This window comes from Nelumbo nucifera, chromosome 1 (genome assembly GCF_055504915.1).
Source record: "Nelumbo nucifera cultivar China Antique chromosome 1, China Antique-T2T, whole genome shotgun sequence".
Taxonomy (NCBI): Eukaryota; Viridiplantae; Streptophyta; class Magnoliopsida; order Proteales; family Nelumbonaceae; genus Nelumbo; species Nelumbo nucifera.
Genome location: NC_142649.1, coordinates 192,031,659 through 192,059,563, shown reverse-complemented (window position 1 = coordinate 192,059,563; position 27,905 = coordinate 192,031,659). Strand labels below are relative to the sequence as shown.

Below are 27,905 nucleotides of genomic sequence, written 5' to 3'. Positions count from 1 at the left end.
ATTTTTCTGCTCTCTAGCTCTTTGCATTCACAAGCTTTTAGCTCGCAACCAAGTACTGACTTAAGCATCGGAGCGACCTCGCTGGTTAAGCAACCCCGAGTTCTTTGATTCGCTTTTAGCAGATCGACCAAGTCCGCCGTCTACTGGAAGCCAGATCACCTCCAGCAGGGAGCAGTCAGATTGCGCAACATCAATTGGCGCCGTCTGTGGGAAGCGCTACGAGAAGCCTCTTTCCACTACTCAAACTCAGATCCATGGCATCCTCCAGCAATGTCGAACAGAATAACTAGTTGAATGTCTCCAGGGGGCAACCTCAGATCCCGTCCGTCTGCATCGGTCAATTCACCATACCGCTCTCTACGGGTGGGATCCCTACGCTGACCGTACCTCAAGCAACTGTGCCAGTGAACGCCCCACTCCCTCCTGTAGTGGGTGCATCTTTTGCTGAACCATCTGTGGTTCCCTCTGGAGTCGGACAGCATCAGCTCAACGACCTGGTTCACTGCGTGCGGGTTATTCAAGCCCAAATGCAACAAGTCCATCAATTTCAACACTACCAGCAACAGGTCTTGCACCACTTTTACCAGCAACAGTACCAGCAGCAGTTCCCTCTGCTGTAGCAGAATCAACAGCCGGTTCCACCTCGACATCTGACAGCTCAACAAAGTAAATCTTGTCGTTAGAATACTCACCCTCCTCGCCGGGGAGAGACTTCCCAGGTTCCACAACCCCTTGGGAGCCAAGTCTCGTCCTGCAGCAGGAGGGACAGACATGTTACTCCTCCCGCTTCACAACACGTGAACAGGTCGGGAGACACTCAGCCCACCAAAGTTGTTTCACCTCGGCCCTTGCATCAAGAAGGTTCGCTTGCAGGGAACTGGTTCGGGGTTCTGGCCACGGACTCCAAGCGAGGCCCCTCGGTTCACGATAGCCAGCATCAACAGTCTGAACCACTCCGCACCAGAACATTGCCCGATCACACTGAGTGGGACTCCAAGCGAGACCCCTCAAATTGGACTGTCTTTGATATACCAATCAGTGAGATCCTTAACGGGGGTCAAAACCTGGGTATGTTGGGACAGTCTGAGAATTCATCTGAGTGGGTGATCATAGTGATAGGATCAGCCCCTTTGTCAAACAAAGATAATGATCGGGGATGCACTCTCTCTAATGGAAACCAAACTACTGACAATTGATTTCAATCGTTGGAATTTTGTTTTGCAAAATTTGTATATAAGATATATAGATATATACGGTTTCAAAATGTTTGCAAATGGTTTTAATTCCTGGGATCCATATGAGAAGAGAGTGCGACACTGTTCATTGCAGCCGAGGGAGAGGTCTTCTCTTGTCAGGCAGTGTTTGATTATTATGGGCTGAGAGGTTAAGTGTAAGGCCATTTAAGGTTATACCTGATGGGCTAATCTTGCATCTGCCCACAGTCCTTGTGTTTTTATAAGATGGCTTGGCCCAAGGACCACTTAGTGTAAGTGTTGGGCCCATAGAGTCCATGTGATGGGCTCAGGGGGTTCACTGGGCTCTCTAGTGAATTCGGCTAGGCCTTGTAACAAAGGCTGGGCCGAACCCATGTGCCTGATGTGTAGATCAATGCTTGGGTCCCACGCCATACAAAGAAGCCCAATTGGGCAGCAGTTTGGAAGCCTATTGAGCACTTAATACATATTGGGCCTAAAGCCCATTTCGAACTAGCTGATTTAATTACTCACTTAAAGGGGTGGATCTGAGATTAGGGCAAGCCAAAGGATTGGGTCTTGACCCTATCCACTCTTAGAGACCAAATTCAAATAAATATTTGAATATGGTAACCTCCTGATAAGATCAGGAGTGGGCTAACCTAATCTACAGATAGGATTAAGATAATTCCCTATCCAAATACAGATTTGGATTGGGATAACTCCTAATAGGATTAGGAGGTTTCTTAATCACTACGAAAGAGGAGAAACCCTAATCTTGAATTACAAGAATTCGAACCAAGGGTTTAATAGTAGCCTCCTCCTGCAATTTGAGATAGGATCTCAGAAACCCTAGAGAGAAGAAAAGCAAATACGCTAACTTCATCTCTAGAGTTCTCCTCCAGCCGCCTCCGCCATTCACTGCCTGGTCCGATCTCTCTGAGAGGGAAAGATCAAGAAGGTGTTCTTGATATCAGTCTTTGCTGAAAGGTTGATTGTGTACGGTGCTCTTCGCTTCCATCGAATTCTTGTGAAGAATTTGGTTCATAGGACGAACACTGCTGGTTCTGTTCCAGTATCACTACGTCATCTTCAATGGAAGCAGATCTTGGGAGTATTCTTTGGGCATAAACACCGACGTTGGGAGATACCGACTCTCCGTATCAGGTATAACCGTTTTCTTTTCTCTTTGGTTCAGATCTGGTTCGGTTTTGGTTCGATTAGATCCTTGAATATTGTATTCTAAAATCAGGGAATATGATTCCCAGTTGAAAGGGATGAGAGAAATTTATGAAATTCGCCCACCCTATTCCGCTGCATTCTTGGCGTCCATACGATGGATCTTTCTCTTTCATTATCAAGCTGGGATTGCTTTCAATACATTGAAGTTGAAAAGTTTTAAAGTTATGATTGAAGCAATTGCACAATTCGGGTCCAGATACAAGCCTCCAAGTTACCATGAGTTACGAGAGCCACTCTTGAAATGGGAGGTTGAGAAAACAAAGCTAATGTACAAGGAGTATGAGGCTTTTTGGAAGACTTATAGTTATACCATCATGTCCGACGGATGGACTAATAAAAGGCAAAGATCTTTGATTATTTTTTTGGTGAATTCTCTTGAAGAAACTTTTTTTCTAAAATTAGTTGATGCATCAAATGAAGTCAAATGCAAGTGGTTACTGATAATCACTCTGCTTATGTTGCTGTCGGTGATCTTTTAAGATTGAAGAAGAAGAATTTATTTTGGACTCCTTGTGCTGCTCATTGTTTAAACCTTATGTTGGAGGACATTGGAAAATTGAGGTCTACAAAAAGTTGTATTGCCAAGGCAAGACAAGTGACTGCTTTTATTTATAGGCATCCTCTTCTTGCATGTATGAGGGAAAAAACAAATGGAAGAGATCTTGTACAATGTGCAGTTACAAGGCTTGCTACCTCTTTTCTAACTTTACAAAGTTTGTATACTTCTAAGGAGCCCTTGCATGCTTTATTTGTTGGTGATGTGCGAAACAAGAGTAAATGGACTAACAAATCAGATGGACTAAGAGCATCAAGCACTATGCTTTCTATTGGGTTTTGGAAAAATGTAAGAGTTGCTCTTTTGGCTGCTCAACCGATTGTGGAGGTTTTACGATTGGTTGATGGTGATGAAAAACCTGTAATGAGTTATTTTTACTATGCAATGGAGCGAGTAAGAGAGAAAATAAAAGAAAATTTTAGTAGGAAAGAAATGGAGTATAAGCCCATTTTAGACATTTTTTATAGGCGTTGGACTATTATGATGCAACATCCATTGCACCTTGTTGTTTTTTTTTCTCAATCCAACCCTTTATTATAAGGCTAAAGCACAGGATGAAGCATTCGTTGGAAAGTTTAAAATGAGCTTTCTAGATTGCATTGAGAGAATGGTTAGTGATTTTGAAATTCAAGACAAGATCTCTCATAAGTTGGAAGAGTATAAGTACGCTCGTGGTGCTTTTTCTAAAGAATTGACAATTAGGCAATGTGAAACGAAGCAACCAAGTAATATAAGATCTCTTTTCTTGAAACTTATATTTATATTTTATTTCTATTATTTTAAATTTATATTGTTTTAATTCATTTTTTTCCTATTTTGTAGCTAATTTATGGCATAGCTATGGACATTGCACCCCAAACCTTAGGCACATTGCATTATGCATATTAGGTCTTACATGCACTTTTTTAGCTTGTAAGCGCAATTGGAGCACTTTTGAGCATGTAAGTTCTAACTTCTAAGTAATAGACCTAATGGTTGGTTTTGTGATAAAATTATTTATGAAAGCTAAGATACTTATTTTTATAATTTTTCTTATTTTGTTGTGAATGTAGATTCATACAAAAAAAAAGGAATAGGCTTGATCAAAAAAGGCTTAATGATCTTGTATTTGTTCAATATAATCAACGCCTCCAAGAAAATAAAAAGGTGTGCAAATCCAAAGCAGTTTGACCATATTTGCTTTGATGATGTAGATGAAACCAGTGAGTGGTTGACTGGGAAAACCCCCTCAAATAACTTGGTCCATGAAATGTATGATTTTACATGGACTCCCTCAAGTTGATGAAGCATTAGGGGCATCTGAAATCCTTGAAGGGTTAAATAGGTTAAGGAGAAGTGGACATGGACGTGGAAATGCAAGTGGGGGACCTGTGGGTCCAAGTAGAGGTAGAGGTGGTTGTGGGAGAGGTGAGTCTAGAAGACAAGATAAAGGCAAAAATGTTGCTTAAGAAGAAGAAGAAGACTCGATGTTGGACAAAGATATGGAAGATAATGAAGATGAAGAAGAAGATATTGATGTTGAAGATGATCGTGATGATGATGACGATGAAAATGTTGATTATGGTGCTAATGATGTTAGTGCATTCAATGGAGTTGTTGGTGGTTCTTACTTCTTAAACACTCCAATTAATTAGAGAATAGAGAATTTTCTTTAAGGATTGTATTGTCTATGATACATTTAAAGTTTTAAATTTCATATTTATTTTTTGTAGACTTGGAGATGAATGATGATTTATAGTTTTATAATTTATAATTATTCATTATATGCTATTATGATTTTTATTTTTTAATAGTTTCATGACTTTCATATTTTTATCTTATTATTTCTTAAAGTACCAAGCATCAACTAATGTATGTATTTTAATACTTAAAGGATTGCTATTGAATTCTTATGAATATTTTTATTTTTGTTGTAGTGCTTCTTCCATTTGTTAATGACAAGGTTGATTTCTTATTGATTGATTAATTCTTTTAATTTATTTTCTTATTGAAGGAAAAGTTGTAGAAAAAAAGAATACTCAAGATCACACTCAATCATCCAAAAGGTACAGTACTATGGTTCTATTTCCTGTGAAACTAAAATTTTAAATTATTAGTTTTTTTTTTATTTTTTTTAATGTTGCCAACTTGGAACTTGCAATGTTAGTAGACTTTTTCTCTCACTTTATTTGCTTGATTGCATATTTTTTTATCAGCCCACTTGTTTGATTGCTTATTTCTTTTAATTCAAATGTTCAATTTTATGTTTTCACATGAAAGTTATACTTATATGAAAGATTTTATTGATTATGCTTGCTATAATGTTTAGCTAGTAAGCAAATATAACTTATAAAATAATTTAGGTCCTTTAGGAAGTATAGAAATCTATAAATTTTATAGATTTCTAAGCACCTAGGCGCACACATTTTATAGATTCCATCGCCTAGGCACTTGGGCGCCCCATGGTCGCCTAGCCTCACCTAGTCGCCTTGACAACTATGAACCTAATTGGTGAGGTACACACCACGCCACCATAGCAAGGACTAATCCACGGATAAAATGTGTGGATTAAAACTACCCACACTTAAAGGAGCATTCTATAAGTGTGGTGTGGTTGATTTCATATGTTTCACATATAATTTATAAGATAATCTACTTGTTCAATAATTAACGAAAATTTCTTATATTTTAAGTCCAAAATAAATTGAAAAAATAATACAAAATAAGAATGGATAAAATAAAACACCAATATGTAATTATTAAATATGCCAAATAAATGTTAAATATTAGAGTATAAAATTTATAGAATATAAATTTATCAAATAATAGAAAATCATGTTTATTAATATAAAAGATAACAAAAAGAATTTAAAAGCAATTACTTTCTATCTTTAAATATTTTTTATTAACAAAAAATAATGGAAATGGCTCAATGTTAAAAAATAATGGAAATGGGTGGATGGTCCCTCATCCACAAGTTGGGGAGTGGATGATCCTTGTCCACGATATTTGTGGATGGTCCTCGTCCATAGTGAACCGAATAGTTGTACATCTTGGTCTATCCACAAGATATTCACACAATTGAACACAACATTAATATGGCTTGTAGACTTCGACCGTCTAAGTCAAACAAGTTAGATCATGCCGCATCAACATATGTATGTATGTATATATATATATATATTTGTATATTATTTTATGTTTTATATTTTTAATTCAATTTTACTTTTATTTATAAAAATGCTAATAATTATAATGAGTCTAAAAAAGGTGTTTTGTTGGCAAAAATAGCAAGGCAAGGTTGTGGCCTCTAAAAAGTTTACACATACATTGAATGTGTAACATGTGACTTGGTGATTGAGTCGAATGGGTCAATGGTTCAACCACCCTAGTTGGATAGTTTTTGACCGAATGGTAAGTTTCATGCAAATTGGACCCAAAATCTTGACCAAGCGATGGTTCAAGCGATTCAACTGGTCAGGCCAATGACGGGTTGCACACTTGTAATAAGGGATAAAATAAACAAAGAAGTACGGACAGGCCCATTGCAGACCTATAAACATTCAAAATGTCAAATACCCCCACTCTATGCACCAATGTCCGTCCATGAATTGGCATCAATTCCGAGCTAACACCTACCCTAACTATACTTTGGGCCTAAAAATTCTGACCCTAGGCTGAACCGTCATTCTCCCTAAAATAAAACACCAATATGTAATCATTGAATATGTCAAATATTAAAGTCTAAAATTTATAGAATTTTATATTTTTAATTCAAATTTTAATTTTTTATCTATAGAAAATGTTAAAATTATGAATTGAGGCCCAAAAAGTTTTTTTTTTGAAGAAAATAATGGGGCAAGGTTATAGCCTTCAAAAGTTTACACATACATTGAGTGTACAACCTATGACAGTATGACTCGGTGATTGGGTTGAATGGGTCAATGATTCAACCATCTGAGTTGGATGGTTTTTGACCAAATGGTGAGTTTCATGCAAATCGGACTTGGAATCTTGTCTAGTGATGGTACAAACGGCTAGGCCAATGATGGGTTGCACACTTGTAATAATGCATAAAATAAAACACCAATATGTAATCATTGAATATGTCAAATATTAGAGTATAAAATTTATAGAATATAAATTTATTTAATAATAAAAATCATTTTTATTAATAGAAAAGGTAATACAAATAATTTAAAAACAATTACTTATTATCTTTAAATATTTTTTTATTAACACAAATAATGGAAATGATTCAATGTTAAAAAATTGTCATAATATTACCTTTAAATATTAAAAATTTATTCAAAATAATTTAAAAATAAAATAATATCTAGATAAAATAAAATTAGAAGGGAAATAAATTAAAAAAATAACTATGATGAATTGGGACTATAGTCCCACCGTGGATGGTCCTCATCAATGAGATTCACACAATCTAATTCAACATTAATAAGGCCTGAACAGTTCAATTGTAGGGTCGAACGAATTAGATCGTGATATATATATATATATATATATATATATATATATATATATATATATATATATATATATATATATTATCTGTGTGTCTGAATATTATTTCTTAGATGCAATATATGTATATATAAATATTATTTTATGTTTTATATATTTTAATTCAATTTTACTTTTATTTATAGAAATGCTAAAAATTACAATTTGAGGCTCAAAAAAGGGTTTTTTTTTTTTGCAAAAATAGCGGGGTGAGGTTATGGCCTTCAAAAGTTTACGCATACATTAAATGTGCAACTTGTGACCCAATGACTAAATTGAACGGGTCAACAGTTCAACCACTCTCAGGTTGGATGATTTTTGACCAAATAGCAAATATCATGCAAACCAGACCCATAATCTTATCCAGGTGATGGTTTAAATGGTTCAAATGGTTCAACCGGAAAAAACACGAGAAGTTTGCAAGGTTTCCAAATTACTCTACGATAAAGGAAACAGGAAAATAGATAAAGAGTTCAGAACTTGGAAACTGAAACAATTCGTAAAAAAGTTGTGAGAGAAAAGGGTAAATTACATATTACCTTTGTGATAGTGACACTTAGCCCCAAACGTTCACTTTGCCCCCTCTGTTGGTATTCCTTAGTTAACTTTGAAAAAAGATTCCTATGTGGCTTTCATGTGCTTGTTAAACATGATTGGGGAGGGGGGGGGGGTTGAATGCAGCATAGATTTTCCATTTTTTTGATAAATAAAATGAGCCATTTTTTTGATAAATAAAATGAGCCTTATTAAAGAGAGAAACCCAAAAAAGCTACAAATGATCCATGAGAGGCACGAGGTGCAACATCTCCCAAACACAATTCAAGATTAAAACCGACCCCAAAACAATTATCCCTAGAGGCCCCTTGTTTGGCTAAGGCATATGGCAATCCATTTACCAATCTTCTTTCCCTATGAATTTTTAAAGTCATGTCACTGGATAAGCCATTTAAACCTCTTTGTATCCTCCCTATAAGCATGGTTCAAAGTATCGTTACGCCTCTGTGTATCGGTAGAGGCATACCGGTACTTAGATACACACAGAAATAGTTTTTGTTTTTTTTTTTTTTCAAAATTTGATTTTGGAGTTAAAAAAGAGTATTTTTTTATTAAAAAAGAGGGGGTCCGGAAACACCTGTAAACAGGCATATCGGGACCCAAAAGATACAACACGATACGCCCGATACAGGGCGTATGGCATCGATTTTTTGAACCTTGCCTCCCAAATGACTGTTTCTAACTTCAACCAACCTATCAGTCTATTACCAACTTAAAATCTCCTCCAAAGGGTTCAACTAGCAAAACAGATGAGCCCATATTTTTCAAATATTAATGAAATTTATATTGATTTTTAAATATAAATACATATTTGTCATATATTTGATTGGTCAACACCATGCCACTGGTGTTCCTCATCTGCTACTGCACTTGATATACACTTCTATTTAGTTTGTGAAATGGGTCTTCTTATGGAAATACACGATTAAGTTCAGTGTAGTTCCCAACCCTACCAACAGGGTCTATTTTTCCCCCCTTCTTTTATAGCTTTCTAATTTTAGTTCGTCTACTACAGCAGCAGGGAGTCTACCCCACAAGACATTACAAGAGCTTTACACCGTCTCTTAGTATCTTACTACAACATTTGAGCTTCAGTGCCTTCAGTAATCACAATAACAGAAAGCAATAAATAAAGCAAGAATGCTCCGCGATAAGGTGAAATATGCTTGTGAGGTTATTATATAAGAGATAAGAAGAATGACTGCAGCAACTACGAACTTCTTTGAATACTTTGTCTGGATGCTTATCAATCTATCCGCTTAAGACTAAAGTGTTAAGACTTAACGACCACATTCTCTTTGTTCTAGAAACTAGAACTAGTCAAGAGTCTTAGATTGACACAAATAACGGGAAAAGCGGGTAGTCTTCAAAAGCCAGATTTGCAAGGGGATATATACTGTAGTTGCAGAAGAGCAGGTACAGTGTAGTGGCATACACAGCACATACATGAACATCCAATAGCAACATACAACCTTTCTCTTGCATGACATGACAGATTGAACTACTAATGTGATTCAGAGAACAAGTATAGCAAAGTTCTCTGTGATTGAGGTTTGTACTTTGTAATAGTGCTTTCCAAATATATTACGGGTTACAATCTTTCTCTTTCAAGTCCAAGGCTGTGTTTGGTTTGATTTCACAAAATGTTCTCAAGTCTCAACCTTTTGTTTTCTCTTATTTTCTGTCAAAACGATCAGAAATTCTACTAAAGCTTGAGTTCACACTTTTTGCAGAGACATAAAATAAGTAGAATCTATGTCTTGTGTTCAATAGTAGATGCGTTATGGAAAGGTTACACTAACACTTATATAATTATATTTCTTAATCTATAAAAAGACAAGTATAGAGGAGATATAAGGTTCAACTATGCTTAAAGCCTTCAACAACGTAAATATATTTCCAATATAATTGCAGGACCAGATTCTCACAACTTCACATCATAAGAATGTAAAGATCAGGCAGGCTTTTCATACGAATTTAAATCTCTGAATTCTGAAATGGCGCTCCGTATCATTTCAGTCACATTGGGTTGCACAAACAGGTGGGTGCTGTCCAACACGTGTATTATGAACTTACTTGAAGCAGGTTGTGTGGCATTCAAATTGATGATGAATTGTGCCATGGGTATGTCACTGTAGGGAAAAATACAGAGATAAGTGCTTCAGCAACACACCAGAAAAAAGAAATTTATGACCTGTGAGCTTAGAACACCAAGGACTAGGATCACCTTTTACATGTTCATACCCCTATGGCCCTATACAACAATTGGATTGCACGGTTACTTGAGAACCTCTCAGATAGGCAGGGCTGAAGATATGGGACAACTAGAAAACATCCCATTGACACTTAGATTTGATTGTCTTAGATACTCACTATTGACAAGACAACTATAAAGCATCCAATTGAGAGACTCGGTTTTGATTGACCATCCTAGATATTCTTATAACTGAAAAAAGCAATGTTGAGGATAGATTAGTTAGAACTGTATGGTCAAATTTTGGGCACTGAACCAACAAAGGGGAGCTTAATTGATTGTATGCATGGTTTAAAAATTTACATGTTTCCTAATATTTTCATGAAATATTTCCATTTTTATGAGTACTAACAAGAAATATTATTGAAACATATCTTGGCATATTCCATAATGTTTTAATATCTTTTTTTATTGTTTTCAACAAAATTTACTTCATTAATTATATTGATATAAGGTTTGAATTTAAATGTTATATGCATGCATGCTTGTTTATTAAAAAGTTCACATGTACATTTGTATCATGTAAATAATGTGTTTTAAAACCCATTTTTTTCGAGTTTATTATTCCAAATGATTCTTGCCTTATTACTTTCCTTTATAAAATGTTTCTAATTATACATAATTTAATTAATAATAGTTGATATTTTAAGATTTAAACTTTTGTAACAGTAGAAATGATAATTGGAAGGAGGTGTTTGCTTCAGGTCCTATTAAGGCTGTTACAGCCCCTATTTGGTCTCCACATATCAGTGGCTTCATTAAGTTGAACTTTGATGGTAGCAGTGAAGGGACTCCTGGCTCTCTGGGCATTGGAAGAGTATTTGGGGATGAAGAAGGCAAAATAATAGCTTACTTTTCAGGACCAATTGCTATAGGTGATTCACTAAGAGATGAGGTCTTGGCGGTTTTGGAAGGAGTTCAAAGGACAAAGGAGTCGAACATTAGAAAGTTGATTGTTGAAGGTGACTCAAAGCTGGTAGTAAGTTGTTGCAAAAGGAGGAAGCTGGATTTTGGTCATATCTTAATGAAAGGAAGAAGTTTAAGTGGCTGACACAAAATACAGAAATAAAACTGCAAGGGGTTAATAGGAGTGTAATTCTTTTGCTGATGTACTAGCGAAACAAGAGTGAAAAGATAGCCATTTTTTGTATTACAAAAAACATAATAAAATAATGCTTATAAACTAATATCAACAATGAAATTTTATATATAGCATCATAATGTATAATGATATAATAACTTTTTTAAGTCCTTAAATTTATTTTAAGTTTCAGAAGAGTATGTCCTTTTATAATTTGACTACATTTGGTTTCTGAGAAAATTATTGAAATTTGGAAAAATTGTGGGAAAGTCCTTAAGCATTTTATGGAATCTCTTAAAGACTTACCCACAACTTTCCAACTTTCAATAATTTTGTCAGAAAATGCAGCCTTAAAGAATATTAATGAATGCTTGCATAGATTAATATTTACAATGTTATAAAATTTTTACAATAAATCTACATATAATTTCCTAAATTTCTAATATATTTCTTATTTTTAAGTCACTAACATTTTCACAGAACCAAACATTTTATGCTTTGATTGTATGTTCCAAGTGATGAGCACATAATTGATTGATGCTTAGTGAGACGCCATCATTCAGGGTGAAGTTACAGTGCCCTATGCTATTTTTCAATTGAAAATAGAGAAACAGACATGATATACTAAAAGAATTATATACCCCAGATAGCCTCAAGGAAAAATGGTAAGACTTCATATTAATATGCTTTACCATGAGATGAAGATCCCTTTTGTTGCATTGACCATTATAATCCAAATGAAGACCCTTTGAACTGTAGCAGGGATCAATATCAAACAATGAGAACTGCATGTTGCTAAGGGATTACCATCCACAGTTCATTCATAGATTTAAAATCACAAGAACTGTGTAAAAGAATCTCTGCAAAGTGTGATGGTTGTAGCAAATTCAGTCATGTTCACTACAAAAAACGTATTTATAATAACTTCATTTTGCAAATATTAGCAACCAAAAGATCAATGAATCTCATGAATTCAATGATCTCAAAAATCCTTTCCAACTCATGTATCTTCAAAACGGACAACATTGTCACATGTTAGTTGGGACGTGCACAGGCAATCAACGCTAATTGAAGATGCATAAGTGCAAACCTACATGTTATGACTCTGCTAAGTTGCTAATACAAATTCACAGATGACAGAAATACATTTTAAAGTGGTGTGCTAATATAAAGAATCAATGTTGACTAAACAAAAAAGAGCTCCTTTCTAAGTCATATCCTTATAGGCTTGGCAGAACTCACACAACCAAATTGACAAAACCCATTTTTGGCCTGACATTTGAAAAATCAATTGCAATATGAGCACAAACATATCAACAACCCATTGAAGGAGAGGACCTTCACATTCCAGCCCCAAATACATCCAGGAAAATCCTAGAACAGACTCACCAAAATAAACATCAAGTCTGAACTTCCAAAGATGAAAAAGGCACAAAAGTGGCCCATAGAAATTTGCATACATAAACCAAGGTTTTACAGCAAAAAAAAACTAAATTTTAGTATGTTGCATGGATTTGTGTTCATGTGTCAGGTGTGCTGTTCAAGAGTCAGATCTGCCAGACCCCAACTTTTGTACCAAAATGTAGGTCTGACACATAGCTCCATTTGGAAGGGGTGCAAATACAAATATGTATGTTGCATATCAAATGTTCAGCAGTTTAGGTGAATGCAAATGGGAACTGAGAGTTTGAGACCCATTTGCATTCAATTCGTTTCATTACCAACCATGTAAATGGCCCTGTATTCTTTGCATACATTTGGTTGCTGGAATTGAGACAAATGTTAGTTGAACGTTATAATAAATGTAAAGTGCATTTGTCTAGGAGTTTGTCTCCACATATATTAATATTAATTAATACTTTTTTTATGAATATATTAATATTAATTAATACTTTATATTAACTAAGCCCAGCCCATGTCCTCCCATGAACCCAAAACACCATAACCCAGCCAATGTGATCCCATGAACCCAAAACACCATACATATATTAAACCCAACCCATGTGCTCCCATGAACCCAAAACGCTATACATATACCTGTTCCAATGCCTCATTTTTTTTTCTTTTCAAAATTTTGGGATAACCTCATACCTATTGCATCCTCATCCCAGAACTTAGACATGTCCATGAACCCAACTCTATCCAAAACCCATAGCATCTGGGTTGCACCTGTCATGAACCCAGACTTGTTCACTTTAGTAACCTGATTAGCAACAAATAGAAAAGAAACTTGGGCAACCTGATTAGCTGGACAAAATAAAAAGAATAAAGAGAAGCTAGAAAAATAAAGAAAATCAACCTGATTAGCAATCTGTCCATTCAACAATCTATCTAGATTAGCAGTCTGTTTCATCATCAAGTTTTACACAAGATATCAACCTGTCTATTCAACAACCTATCTAGATTAGAAACCCACTTCATCATCAAGTTTTAAACAAGACATCAACCTGTCCATTCAACAACCTATTTAGATTAGCAGCCTATCATCAAGCTTTAAACAAGATATCAACCTTTCCATTCAACAACCTATCTAGATTAGCAACCTGTTTCATCATCAAGTTTTAAACAAGATTTCAACCTGAAGATAAGATATATTTTATATACATATGAATCAAATAAAACACATATGGGAATCTTCCATCCCATTTATGATCTGAACAATTATAATGGTATCCAATTTAAATTGAGTAACAATGGATTTAGGCTGGCTGAAATTAAATTAATTAACCATGGTTTTTTCCCCCAAGGTTGGAGTCTTTGGTGTTATTGCAAGGTCTGATTTGTATATCCCCCACCCCCCTCTCTTTCATGAAATTACTCTTTTGGGTTTTAAATTCATTAGGCTAAGTGACAATATGGAAAAAGTGGGGGTATAGCTGGAAGGTCAATGTACAGCCTAGCCTTTTTGATATACTTATTAACCTTTCTCCAAAAAAAAAAAAGGTTTGTTTGGGAGATCTAACTAGTCCCAAAGGCACATAATACTCCAAAATTTAGTGGTAAAAGAACAAGAGAAGAAAATGTGGTTTACTGATTTGTTCTTCTTGTTAAGCAGCACTCTTCTGCTATTTTTATGCTAATGGTGTTTCTCTCCTACCTAGATCAATTTCCTGGGGAGCAATTCAGTTATTTAATTTGCCTTGCCTTAAAGGCTTGCAAATCCTTTTGAAATATGACCTTTCAAGTAACCAATGAATCCTAGATGTTTACCCTCCTACGTTCTCAAACATGGAAACTGAGACTGGTAGATAGAAAGCTACTCTATTTTGGCACTGAACAGACACTGATCATTCTTCCTCCATTCCTCTCTTTGTTGACAATATGAATGCAATCAAGATAGCATCTAATCTAGTTTTTCATGAACATACCAAGCATATAATAAAGTGGAGGTTTCCTAAGAATTGAGGGCCCATAGATGATGATTGGGTTTACTCAAACCCAAACCGAAAATGACAGGTGGAAGTTCAGGTTAGGTTTGGAGACAAGGAGGAAAAAGGATTGACCACCAATTCTGTGATATAAAAGTTTGAAGTTTATAAAGATTCACCACCATACTTGCTTTTTTTCCTTTGCTCCAACATATACAAAGATGAGGTTTATATTTACTTTTGAAACTACAGTAACTTTGCTGTACATTGACCTTGGGCTGAAGGCAGGACCTGGCCAATGTCTGGTTTTGGCTGTTCCCTAATTTTGGGTTTTACTTATGTTAAGGTTCTCTCTCATGTATCTTCAGTTTGGGCCTGGTCAACACAACCCAGTGTAGATTGCAAGTTGCAACACAAGGGAAAGGACATCTGTTAGGCCCATGGGCTATGTGGCCGACCCAGCCGATCCATGTTTCATCAGAGACTCAGAATATATTCCAGGAGGAAGGACCGACAGAAGGGGCTGCCACATCACAATAAGGACCACTAGGACAGCTCGAGAATTAGTTACAGCTTACCCAAATTGGTTGTAAGCCTATACAAGGTATTTTCATCATGTTTCTGGGCATCCGAACCTTCAAAATTATCTTTCCTTCTTCATCATCCTTCTATTTTTGCTTGTTAGGAGGTTAGGCCCTCAAATCTGCCTCTGTGCTAGGCAGTAACCTAACATTTTTGGTATCAGAGCATGACCAACACTCGAGCTTCAGTCATGGAGACTCAAGTAGATTGAATCAAGAACGACTTGCAGCGGATGACGAGTGACCTCAAGGAGATCTTATCAGCTGTAGTGGTTCAGTTCTATTAGATTCCCCAACAGAGGGGCAAGGACAATGAATACGAAGGATCCAGTAGAGGCAGCAATCCAAAGTACAAGGGAGGAATATGGAAGCCTGTTCATTGGATTTTTTTTCGTCCAATGGAGAGGATCATGTGTCTTGGATTTACAAGGCAGAGAGGTTTTTTGAGTTATACCTGGGAAGTAGAGAGTCTCAGCCGCCTCCATCTACTTGAACAGTGGCGCTATTCAGTGGTATCAATGGTACAAAAGGTCGAATTGGAAGATGACTTGGGCAAATTTCACCAAGGCAATATGTATAAGGTTTGGTCCTTCTAGTTTTGAGGATTTCAACAAGGCTTTATTGAAGGTGAAATAGACTATCACCATGCGTGAATATCAAGTAGAGTTTGAGAAACTGGCAAATCAAGTAAGTGGATGGCTGGAGAAGATGTTGGTCAGGTATTTCGTCGGAGGGCTGAAGGAGGAGATTTGTATTGAGGTAAAATCCTTACACCCTCCTACGATAGCAGCTGTCGTCGGTCTAGCCTGTTTGCATGAAGAAAGGCTAGGTTGACTTTGGCAGGTGGGGAGGAACCCTGGGTTTAGTATGCGCCTCTCCCCACTTCCAAAAATTGAAGGTATTCTTGGCAAACCCCATCATTAATGGGTCAAGCTCTAAACTACAACCACCAGTGCCCCTTAAGAAGCTAACTTGGGATGAGATGCAGCTCTGACGAGACTGTGGGCATTGTTATAACTATGATGAGAAGTTTGGATCGGGACACACATGCAAGGCCCAACAACTCTTCTTAGGGGTGTTCATGGTTCGGTTAACCAAACTATGGGGGATTTTTTTAAACCGAACCAATCCTACCGATTTTTTCATATCTTCAAAACGAAACCAAACCGATGCCACCAGTTAACTGGTTAATCGGTTTTGGTTCTTTAGTTTTTTTGGTTTATTATATTTATAACATATATTATAAATAAATATATATAATATATTATATTGAAAATAATATTAGCCTCGCCTTGGCGCCTTGAAAACTATGTTCATTATTACAAAATTAAAATACAATTGTCAACCCCTAAAATAGGTGTTAAACCCAAGAAATCTGAATTAAAAAACTGCCAAGAACAAACTTTCTCTCACAGTTCCTTGTTTGGCTAAGGTATCATCCAAATTGATCGTGCCATATGTAACACTTACAAATCATCTTGAGCATTCTACAACAACATCAACTGTTTGTCAAGTTGTCTAAATGTGTTTTCAGGCAAAAGCATGTGCAATACTCAGGCCATTTTGTTGAAAATGGGACAGTGACAGCTGATCCATTTAAAATTCCAAGTATACTGGAATGGCCCACACCCAGGAATTTAAGGAGCTGAGTGGATTCCTAGGCTTATCGGCTTATTATCGACGATTCATCAAGGGGTACATGGTGATTACAGAACCCTTGACTCAGCTGTTGAGGAAGGAAGCCTTTCTTGGACCACCCAGGCCCAATGGGACTTCGATACACTCAAACAGCAGGTCACCTCACCACCAGTTCTCTCCCTACCATATTTCTCCAAAGAGTTTTCCATGGAGTGTGATGCATCTGGTATCAGTGTGGGAGCAATCCTCATGCAAGAAGGAAAACCACTAGCCTTTTTCAGCAAGGCTTTATCACCACAGGCCAGGGCTAAGTTGGTTTATGACAAGGAATTGATGGCGGTGGGAATGGCAGTCCATAAATGGTGTTCCTATCTCTTAGGACATAGATTCACTATCAGGACAGATCACAAGAGCCTAAAATTCTTACTAGAACAACAAGTTCTTACCCCAGAGAAATAGAAATGAAAAGCCAGATTACTAGGCTTTGATTGTACAAGAAGGGGTTTTCCAATCTGATGGTTGATGCCCTCTCCCAAAGCCCAGAACTCCAGCCCAGGATTGTCTCCCAGCCAATTTACCCATTTCTAGAAGCACTGAAACAAGAAGCTCAGGCCCACCCTCTGTTACAGGATATCAGAACAAAATGGGCCCAAGATCCTTCCTAGGTACCAAGTGGTAGATTGCCTGCTACTGTATAAGGGGCGAATGGCCCTTCCAGCAGATTCAAAACTTTTACTTGAACTGATCAGATTGTTTTATGCTTTAGCCCCAGGAGGCCATTCGGGTATTCTAAGAACATAGAAGAGGATTTACAGCCATTACTACTGGCCGGGAATGCGTAAATCTATACAAGACTTTGTAGCCACCTGTGGAGTCTGCCAGCAATAGAAATATATTGCTCAATCTCTGGCTGGATTAATACAGCCCTGTTCGGCCCTTCCTCATCCCTATTCAGTGGCTCTAGTGGCAGAGATTTTTTTTTTTTTTTGATAATTTAGTGGCAGAGGTTTTCCTCAAAGATGTAATTAAATTACACGGAGTTCCTCATTCCATTCCTTCTGATCGTGACCCGGTGTTTATGAGTCAGTTTAGGGAATCTCTCTTCCATCTTCAAGGTACTAATCTGGCCAAATCTACAGGATACAATCCACAGTCCAATGGGCAAACAAAATTTGTTAACCATTGCCTTGAAAGTTGAAACCTACCTCAGATGTTTTACTGGTGATCACCTAAAGCAATGGCTTCAGTGGCTTCTTTGGGCCGAACTGTGGTACAATACCACTCATCATATTTCTGCTGACATGACCCCTTTTCGGGCTCTGTATGGTAGGGAACTACCAGCTATTCTTCCCTACGATAAGGGGTCTACATCTATTGCATTTGTTGATGAATATCTTACCCATCCAGATCTGATCTTGAAGGACCTCAAGGTTAATCTCTTGCGGGCCCAGCAATTCATGAAGGCAGCCTATGATCGTCAACACAAGGATGTCTCCTTCCAGGTGGGAAACCTGGTGTTCCTCCGTCTCCAACCATATCGACAGCATTCCATTGCTAGACGACAGTGGCATAAGCTCGCTCCAAGATACTTTGATCCGTTCAAGATTGAGGAATTGGCTGATAAATTGGACCCGCCTCCCACCTCTCACCTTCACCATTCCATGTGCCAGTACCAATGTTTTAAAACGCGAAAGTGTGACAGGAGGCGTTACACTACCTAGAGGTGTGAGGTGCTAGGCGTTTCACTACCCTCATGGTTATTGGTATACCTTAACTTCCAAACAGAATAAGAGCGTTTAGATTTTATATACATCCAAGAGAAATAATCATCTTTCAAACGGAATAAGCAGCTTTCAAAACTTTGGATGTCATTGACTGTGTATTCAACTAAAAGTATTCATGGTTAGATAAGTATGGAGGTTGTTGTTTATTAAGATTGTATAAATTGCAGAAAATTCCAAAGTAAAATTCTGTTTCGACATTGAAGCATGAAAGAAACTTCATGCACCACTACCTAAACAGGAAGGGAAAATAACAAACGGACTGATAATATAAAAGGAAGGAAGAACCAAATCGACCAATCATCGGAATAAAATCATCCAATCCATAATTCTACTGCTTTCAGTAATCCGCTACCGCTAAGATGGGATAAATCGGTTTAAGGGGGAAAGGATAACGCGAACATAGTAAATATGGCGGAAAAAAAAAAACGAATAACAATGCAATTAGAAAATAAAAGGCATAGACATCGTACCCAAGCTTTGTCGTTAAACTCTTCCTGAACCGTCTCTGCTTTGCTCTAAATAATACGTTCTGTCACACAGATCAAGAAAAAAAGATGTAGTCTGAGTTGAAGAAAGAACGGGAGGTGGAGATAAAGATAGAGATTTCAATTAATAGCCTTTTCGGGGGATGAAATCCACAGCTGGCTGTTAGGGTTTTAGAAGTTGCAGGGTGCGAACTGGGAAGGAGAGAGAAAAAAAGGAACGAAATTGGGAACTCCTTTCTCTGGTTGTTTTTTCGCTCCTTTTTCATTCGCTTTTTAACTTGTGTTAACCACACGTGAGTGATCATACGCCTTCGTTTCATACGTGTCACTCCTTGACTGAACATTTCCCCTATCAAGACTTGTGAAAAGGAATCCTCCTTGGAATATCAAAGTAATTGTAGTAAACATTTTTCGATTTTTTATTTTCCGTTTCCTGCTTTACCTTGTAGAAGCTTCTTTGGAAACTTACCATCCACACCTATCGTTCCTCTCCTGCTGTTTTTTTCTGCGATCGAACATCCTGAGGCACAAATCGTTAGAAAGGTTAGTAAAACTCAATTTTCTGTACTTCAACTCGATTGAATTTCAGGTTGAGTATGTGCAACTCTAAGAAACAGCTCCGTCCTTTCATTCCCTTATTTTTATATCTAAATTTTGTTTGTAGATACTCTAATTTTCGTGGAAGTGAAGTTTGGTGTAGGGAAAATTGCTTATTTTTGCACGTTGAGGTGTTCCATTTTTTTTTTTTTTTGCAATCTATAATTGATTCTTATTTTCAAGTTTCAAGGGAAATATTAGAAATTTGTGGTTTTTTACTAAAACGTCTAATTCTTGCATGACTTCAGTTGGTTCCGAGCATTGTTTAATCATCATCGTTGATAGATTTTGAGATTCTTAAGGCCTTCTCAATTGAGCACGATGTTTCTTGTACGTTTTAGAAAGGATTTATTCAGTTTCCAATTATCAGACATTTTTTCCTAATTAACTATATATCAGTTTACGACACTGAAGTGCTCTGCAGACTCCTACAAAAAAAGTACTCTGCAGACGTTTATTCTCATGATTTTTTTTATTCAGTTATATATATTTTGTATTTCATGAATAGATATTATAAGTTATTTGATAGACAGATAAAACAAACCTTTCCAGTCTAACTTTTTTTTTGATAATTACCTTTCCAGTCTAACTTCTGTAGGAAATTTTGTTTCCAAGGCTCTGGCACTCTGGTTCTTCTTTTATCTGTTACTAATGATGGTTAAGTATTGTTATTTCCTTGTGTAATTTTTCTTAAATGCTCTTTTTTTTTCCTCTTTTACTTGCAATTGGTTGTTGGGAATGATGATGCATATACTTTTATGTTAATTGGTTACCTTTAAATAGATGAAAATGATAGTAGTGTCATAAATCACCTTTAAATAGATACACATGGGCTACGAAATTATGGAAGGGAAAGATAAGATCCATTGACCATTTGCAGGTCAATGAACTCTGTGGGCTAAAAGGAATTCACTAAACATCAATGCGTAGGTAATTACAATAGCTGGATTGATGGCCGACATAGAAGAAAAGGGTAAGAAACCTTGTAAAATTTCATCATCTTTTTCCTCTTGTTTTAACTATACCTATGTTTGTATACATCTCAGTTTGAGTGTGAACATAGTAGACTTTTTTTCCTTTTTACTTTTGCTTGGATTCATCCTCCTAAAGCTTAGTTCTTTGGGTAACTGATAAATGGAATAACTAAATTGATTCTTGAGCCTTTGTGTTTATTAGATTATGGAAAGTCAAGTCTAGATATATCTTTGAAGAGCATCTAAGCATCCCCTATTTTATAGAGCAATGGCAATTTATCGTTTTCCTTCAACAAACCAGATACATCCTTACATTCAATACATTTCAATTATTTTTACTCAATCTTGTCTGTCAGTTCTAATGATCACATCCCCACTTCTTCAGTGGTCAAAGAACAATACATGCAAACACGCAAACACCAAAGAGAGAAAAAAATAAATGACAAGAAGGCCAGAAAAGGAAATTATTTTGTCCAAACTGTCTGATTCTCCATCATCGTTGCCATCTCCATTCAGTCCAATTGCTTTCGTTATCAACCTTCCATGTTTCATACCTTGTTAATCACCCCAGCATTGCAACCTTCTAACCATTGTTCTCTGACAAGAGCTCTGCCTTCTATATGGCTTTCAGCCACATTTTTCTGTCTGTGGCTCTATGCAAATGCATGGGCTTGTTCCCATTATCGGCCCTTCTTTTGGTATGCACAAATCAAGGATATGTCTTTCATTACCCCTCTGTTTTGAATGCAGAATAGGAGCTTCAACCTCTCCAATCATGAATGCAAGAAAAGGGACGAAGGATGATTTAGTCCTGGCAGGCTGGCAAGCTTTACTTCTTTGGGAATGAAGGGAAAATAGTGGAAATATTCTACTAGCTAACAAACACCTCATTTATGAATTGTTGATCTTCAGTGGCTTTCTTGCAAGATTAGTGAAATTCTGTTCTGAAACAAACTTTGACAATGGTTTGGCATTGAACAAATTTCCACGGACATATTCTTTGCTATTGGCCACAGGTTTGCCCCTCAGAAACAAAATCCCAATTTTAATCGCTACCCTGTGAGTACTTCTTTGTCATATAGGTGTTTCTATTGTAGTCTCCACAATTGGACAGGAATCCTCTCATGTACATGACAATGATGCTAGCTGGATAAAGAGAAAGCAAAATAGACTGGAGAAACGGGAGAGGAAGTAGGGGGAAGCTGTGTAAGATGAGAAAATGATAAACATTATCTGTACATATAACTCGTAAGGATTGAATTTTGGGTAACCTATGTCAAAGTTATAATTGGGTTTTCTACTGAATTATAAGTTACGTAGCTAGGGCCAAAATTGCTGCATAATTGAGAAAAAAAATCCAGCAGAAAAGATGAAAGCTTTCTATAATTTACTTCTTGTTTTTCTTAGCATAAAAGAGCTGCTGCATAATTGCCATGGCTCTTCTTAGCATAAAAGCTTTCAACTGTTCCATCAGTGATCTTTTTTCTTGAGTTCCTTATTCATCTACTAATTGTTATTATTATTTGACTATTTTATGAAGGCATTGAAATGGAATATAATATTGACCTTGGTCAAGATATATTGGAAGCTGATGTTGTAATTCAAGCTCCTCAAGTTAGTTTGGATATGCAAGAATCTCCTAAGGGAGATGAAATGGAAAACAATTTGACTCTTGGTCAAGATATTTCAGATGCTGATGTGATGGTGTTTGATGAAAGTATTCAACATCCTCAGCTTACCGTGGATATTCAAGAATCTTTAAAGGAAGACATTGATACAACTGAAAGTGGTGTAAGGGATGATAACCATGCCTCTGTCAATAATCTTGTCTCTGAACCATATATTGGTTTGCAATTCAGTTGCGAAGATGAGGCATATGAATACTATAATGCATATGCTAAGGAAAAGGGATTCAGCATTCGGAAAAGCCGCGTAGAACGCTCAAAGGTTGATAAGAGTGTTCTCTCTCGAAAGTATGTTTGTGCCCATGAGGGGTTTCGCTGGACAAAAGACAAGCGATATAAAGGAAAGGTTGTACGTTCTCGACGAGAAACAAGGATAGATTGTCGAGCAGCTATGAGCATTAAAAGAAGTTCTGGGAAATGGGTGGTTTACAAAGTTCATAATGAGCACAATCATGAACTTGTTAATCCTGTTGAAGCTTACAAACTTCGATCACATCGGAAAATGTTAAATAATATGAGAGTGGGAGTCTCCACCTCTCCTAAATGTTCAGTTGTTCCATGCAAAATTATGGATCGAGAAAAAGAAGCTTCAAGTGGGGATAATAATATGTGTACCAATAATCAAGATTGTAAGAATAACATGAAGAAAGAACGGAGGAATAACATTGGAGTGGACTATGATCGTGCTCTTGAGTACTTCCAGAGCATGCAGGCAGCAGATCCTGGGTTTATTTATGCAATTGAAGATGGTAAAATTGTAGGCATGAAGAATATATTTTGGGCGGACAGCAGGGCAAGGGAGGCATACAAGCAATTTGGGGATGTAGTAATATTTGATACTACATACCAAACAGACAAATACAAGTTCCCTTTTGCCCCTTTCATTGGTGTGAACCACCACAAGCATTCTACATTGTTTGGTTGTGGTTTGTTGGCAGATGAAAGTGTGGAATCTTATATTTGGTTATTTGAAACCTGGCTTAGAGCCATGTCTGGTTGCCAGCCTGCCTCTATAATAACATATCAGGACAAAGCGATGACAACTGCAATAGAGAAGGTTTTTCCACAAGCAAGACACCGATTTTGCATGTGGCAAGTGGCCAAAAGTGAGCTGGAAAATCTGACATATGTGTTCAGAATGCACAAGGAATTTCAAACAGATTATAAAAAGTGCATTGAGATGAGTCAGACATCTGAAGAATTTGAGTCAGGTTGGGAGGCACTCCTGATGAAGTACAATTTAAAGGAAAATAGTTGGTTGAAGGTAATGTATGAACAGCGGCATCATTGGGTACCATTGTACTTACAAGGTGCATTTTTTGCCGGCTTGACTACAACAAGGAGAAATGACAGCATTCATTCTTACTTTGACGGGTTCTTGCATGAGGGAACTCCTTTCAATGAATTTATTCCACAGTATGAACAGGCACTAAATCGACTTCGTGAGAGGGAAGATGATGAAGATTTTGTTTCAATGCATGCAAAAGCGATTTTAAAGTCTAAAAATCCTATTGAAGAACATGCTGCGAAAGTTTATACTAGGAGTATATTCTCAGTGTTTGGGGATGAATTTCTTGAAAGTTCTTGTTGTGTTGCAAATAAGATAGATGAGAAAGGGTCAATAAGTAACTACATGGTGGGCAAGTACAATGAGAAGGATGACAAGATGAAATTTGTTACATTCAACTCAGTTGATAATAGTACAAGCTGCAGTTGTCAGATGTTTGAGTCAGAGGGGATGCTTTGCAGGCACATACTTAAAGTATTTCAAATGGTAAATGTATTCAAGATTCCACCACAATACATCTTAAAGCGATGGACAATGAGTGCTAGGTATGTCTCATTTAATGATGAAGTTGGGGGTGGATCAAAAATTCCAACAACAGTAAATGTCTGGACCTTGAAAGAGACAGCTAAAAAATTTGTTGAAATTGGGGCTACTTGCACCGAACGGACTAAGGCTGCTATCAGTATTTTACAAGAGGGCATGGAAAGACTTTCTCACATCAATATACCTATAAGTGCCGTGGGTTGTAGTAGTAGTTTTCAAGGGGAAAATGCCAATGAACAACATGACACTATCAGGTTGTCTACCACCATGTGTGATCCTTCACCAGTCAAAGCAACAGGTAGTGTTGCATCTTCTAAAGATAAATCAGGCACTGAACATGGACAAAAGAAGAAAAGGAAGTGTCGTACATGTGGGGAAACAAAGCATCATACACATTTATGTTCTAAGGTAAGTTAAAGAATTTTTTACAATGTTGTTTCAAGGGCACTGATTTGTGCATGTCCAATTGTTGATAAACGAGGCAAATCTCTTCTGGAAAGACAAACCCTCATTAATTTGGGCTTTGAACAGTGTATCAAAAGTAGGATCTTCCTGATCTTTATCTCATTTTAAATGCACGATATTAAGATAATTAATGGTGGCCACCATATTTTTCTCTCACCTACATAAATTAATTATTTTTTTCAATGTTGCAGGGACCTCCTGATCAATCACATACTGCTCCAATGTTGCAAGGACCTATTGCTCAATCCCATACTGCCACACCAATGTTGCAGGGACCACTTGCTCAGTCCCATACGGCCCCAATGTTGCGGGGGCCTGTTGTTCTACCCCAGCCTTTTGCTATGTTTCCAGGACCTGTTGTTCTACCCCATACTTTTGCAATGTTGTAGTTGATTGATTCTGGATTTATAGTATGAACAATCTTTAAACCTCTTTATAAAATAACCCCCCTTTTTTCCCTTCTGCAAATTTAAAATCACATATTTTTCAAAACATTACATTTCCCTTCTGCAAATTTTAAAATCACTCCATCCATTTTCTTTTTAGGTACAACATAACCACCATTATACAGTTCCCGTAAGGTTGAGTGTTAACTCTCCACCTTTTCTCGTGACATCCTTCTTACCCAGCAAAATAATGTCTTGAACACTTTTACCTAATCTTTATTGTTAAAGGCTACCTTTTACAAGGTTATATATTTTTATGGGCTGATAAACTTATATTGTAAATTTTCCTTGTCAAGGTTCATCTGTTCTTTTCTTACCACATTTCCTCCTAGGTCTGCTATTAATCTTTTATTTCTCTCTTAGGTATTAGAGTTTGTTCTGGTAACTCTGTAGATATGAATATATTTCTTTTCTTTATTAGATTTTTTACAATTCTTTTTCTGCAGATGAACCTACAGATAAGAGTAGCTGTTAATTCAGGTAGTTTGGGGATGTTTTGCTCTTTTCAAACACCATGGTCCCCCCCCCCCCTTTTGTTTATATTTATGTGTGGTGGGCTAATTGAAAATTTTCAAGTTTTGTTATTTGTGATGATTTAATGCACATGATATTTGCTCCATCTGTGTTTGCAAAACCAGTTATTTGCTGCTGAAACTATTTCTCCATATACTTGCCATCTTTCTTACTTGGAATCTCCTGTCTGACTTTGCTGACAATTCTAAGAATGTGTTCACTTGGCAATCATGTGATCTTCTTTTGTTGGATCTTCAGGTAGTTTCATTTTCCATATGTTTAGTTATATTGATCATGTTGATGGAGATTGCTCGTTTCTCATATTTGTTTGACATTAATGCAACCACAATTTATGAATGTTATCTTTTTCTGCATCCACCAAATACTGGGATAAGGCTAAGCTGAGTTGGGTATTTTCCTAATGTGAGAAGACAGACACCCCTGACATGAACACGTCTAAAAAATCATGGTGTGAGTAGATATCTAATCATACCATTCAAAATAGGTTAGGCATTCCTTACAAAAAATACATCCTCTGGCATCTCATCTGGCAAAGTGGAATGCCCTCTCAGCCTCTCTAGGAAGGCAACCAGCAGTCAAATTTATCTAATCTCAAAACACCATCAAAGAAGTAGTTGATCCAAGATACCAAGGATCTTTCTCCATGAATTGGTGGCCAAGTCTCCATGGAACACTGAAAGCATCTGTCACCCATCTGATAATATCCTGAGAGTGGAAAACTATAAATTTAGGCCTTGGAATAGAGAGAAGCCCTTCTCTCAGATAATCACCAGAACCCTAAGGTCCTAAGTAAGCAAGAATCACTTCCCCTTTATCATCATTGAAGATGTCCTTAATACCAGAAGGCCCCTGATTCTCTGAAGAGTAGTAGGTCAGATTGAGTTTAGTGACAGACTGATTAAGGTGACCATCTAGCTATCAGTCCTAAAAGGATGGAAGGATGGAAGTGAGCAATAAAATGTCATTCTCTAATCATAGAATCACCAAAGCTCCCCTGAAGACCTTCAACCCTCAAATCAATAAATCACTCACAGAGGTTACATCTCTGACGACCTCTTTAGGGTGGTTTTGGTTTTGTAATCTTATTTTCTTTATTTTTTTACTCAAATAACTGCATGTAATAGGAAACCCAACATAATTGTGTCCCCATTGCTGAAAGGGCACTAATGCTAACTCGGTAACTCCAAAGGAAGTCATGCGCTTCTCAGGAAAGGTTGATGCTAACATGAGAGAAGAAAAGGCCCTAGATCTTTTATCTATCTTGATGAATCTTATTCCCTAGAATTTCCTCCTTTACATGACTTGAGACTCCCAAAATGTATCAAACTCCAACTCCTACATCAACATCCATGTGGCATTTTTTTTCCATTTTACATCTGTTTTATTCTTTAATTTTCTCTTGATGATGAGTTCCAAACTCGGTTTGACTACCTGATTTTATTCCCTAAATTTAAAAGGTTTGACCATGCAGCAATAAAGGGAAGCCAACTCTGTGAGTTTAGTGGTATACCAGTATCCTTTCAGGAATTTGTAGTTGATAGATTACTGTTGAGTTTTCTTTCTGAGGGAAGTGCCTTTTTTTTCTGTTCGTGGATGGACTTTGGGATCTCTATTGCTCCTCAATTTTTTTGAATCCATCCTTCTTTGTAGTGTTTAAGGATTCTAATTATGTGTTTTGTCTGATTGCTGTTGTTACATTTGACATCTGAAGCCCATGATTTAACAGGCTGCAGGTTGGCTTCTGGAATATAAAAAAATAGGCTAAAAGAGGTAAGCTACTCTTCACATTGGTTATTTCCTTGGAGAAACTTTGGGATAGTTCCCTGTACCCAAAAAAGAATTTACTTGAACACTATCCGCCTCAAAATGCTTTTTTCATGATAATATTCCATTAATTCTCTTAGAAGGTGCTTCTTTCAATTTCTATCACTGAAGGTGTTGATGATTGGTTGAGTAAGTTGACACCACTATTGTCTAGCATAGGACTTGAGAAACCAGAATGTTTGTGGAGAGAAGAAGTTAAATTAATTAGTCAGCTGTTACCCCATGGATGTGCAGCAAATGCTGCATGTTTCAGGTGGAGGATAGCATGAATTGGGATTTGCTCCTCCCACCGACCTCACAGCCACATCCCAC

The 27,905-nt window shown here is 36.9% G+C and overlaps 2 protein-coding genes across 8 annotated transcripts; one reads left to right on the top strand and one right to left on the bottom strand.

Annotated features, from left to right (window-relative positions):
• Nucleotides 1–9,789: 9,789 nt before the first annotated feature.
• On the bottom strand, nt 9,790–19,490 carry LOC104611842 (general transcription and DNA repair factor IIH subunit TFB5). 2 transcript variants are annotated; one of them, XM_010279076.3, is made up of 4 exons: nt 19,223–19,490; nt 13,473–13,550; nt 12,074–12,134; nt 9,790–10,178 (listed from the first exon to the last, which is right to left on the bottom strand). In XM_010279076.3, the coding sequence occupies exons 2-4, from the start codon at nt 13,537–13,539 to the stop codon at nt 10,001–10,003; spliced, it is 306 nt and encodes a 101-aa protein (XP_010277378.1). In that variant the 5' UTR covers nt 13,540–13,550; nt 19,223–19,490; the 3' UTR covers nt 9,790–10,000. The 2 variants fall into 2 exon arrangements, with proteins under 2 accessions (XP_010277378.1, XP_010277379.1); XM_010279077.3 differs by lacking the exon at nt 13,473–13,550 and having other exon boundaries at nt 19,223–19,483.
• A 145-nt stretch (nt 19,491–19,635) lies between these two features.
• On the top strand, nt 19,636–25,230 carry LOC104611843 (protein FAR1-RELATED SEQUENCE 5-like). 6 transcript variants are annotated; one of them, XM_010279079.2, is made up of 6 exons: nt 19,636–19,780; nt 20,715–20,807; nt 21,559–21,824; nt 21,906–22,056; nt 22,349–24,732; nt 24,981–25,230. In XM_010279079.2, the coding sequence occupies exons 5-6, from the start codon at nt 22,357–22,359 to the stop codon at nt 25,176–25,178; spliced, it is 2,574 nt and encodes an 857-aa protein (XP_010277381.1). In that variant the 5' UTR covers nt 19,636–19,780; nt 20,715–20,807; nt 21,559–21,824; nt 21,906–22,056; nt 22,349–22,356; the 3' UTR covers nt 25,179–25,230. The 6 variants fall into 6 exon arrangements, with proteins under 6 accessions (XP_010277381.1, XP_010277380.1, XP_010277385.1 ...); XM_010279081.2 differs by having other exon boundaries at nt 19,717–19,780; nt 21,923–22,056; XM_010279080.2 differs by lacking the exon at nt 21,906–22,056 and having other exon boundaries at nt 19,713–19,780.
• Nucleotides 25,231–27,905: the final 2,675 nt, after the last annotated feature.

Coding starts and splice junctions, on each gene's coding strand:
- LOC104611842 (XM_010279076.3), bottom strand. CDS start 13,539: ATGCTATGGGTTTTGGATAGAGTTGGGTTCATGGACATGTCTAAGTTC. Junction 12,135..13,472: donor CTGGGATGAGGATGCAATAG/GTATGAGGTTAT, acceptor TCCCTGCTACAG/TTCAAAGGGTCTTCATTTGG. Junction 10,179..12,073: donor AAAGGGATCTTCATCTCATG/GTAAAGCATATT, acceptor TTTTCCCTACAG/TGACATACCCATGGCACAAT.
- LOC104611843 (XM_010279078.3), top strand. CDS start 20,786: ATGGCCGACATAGAAGAAAAGG. Junction 20,808..22,348: donor GGCCGACATAGAAGAAAAGG/GTAAGAAACCTT, acceptor TATTTTATGAAG/GCATTGAAATGGAATATAAT. Junction 24,733..24,980: donor ATACACATTTATGTTCTAAG/GTAAGTTAAAGA, acceptor TCAATGTTGCAG/GGACCTCCTGATCAATCACA.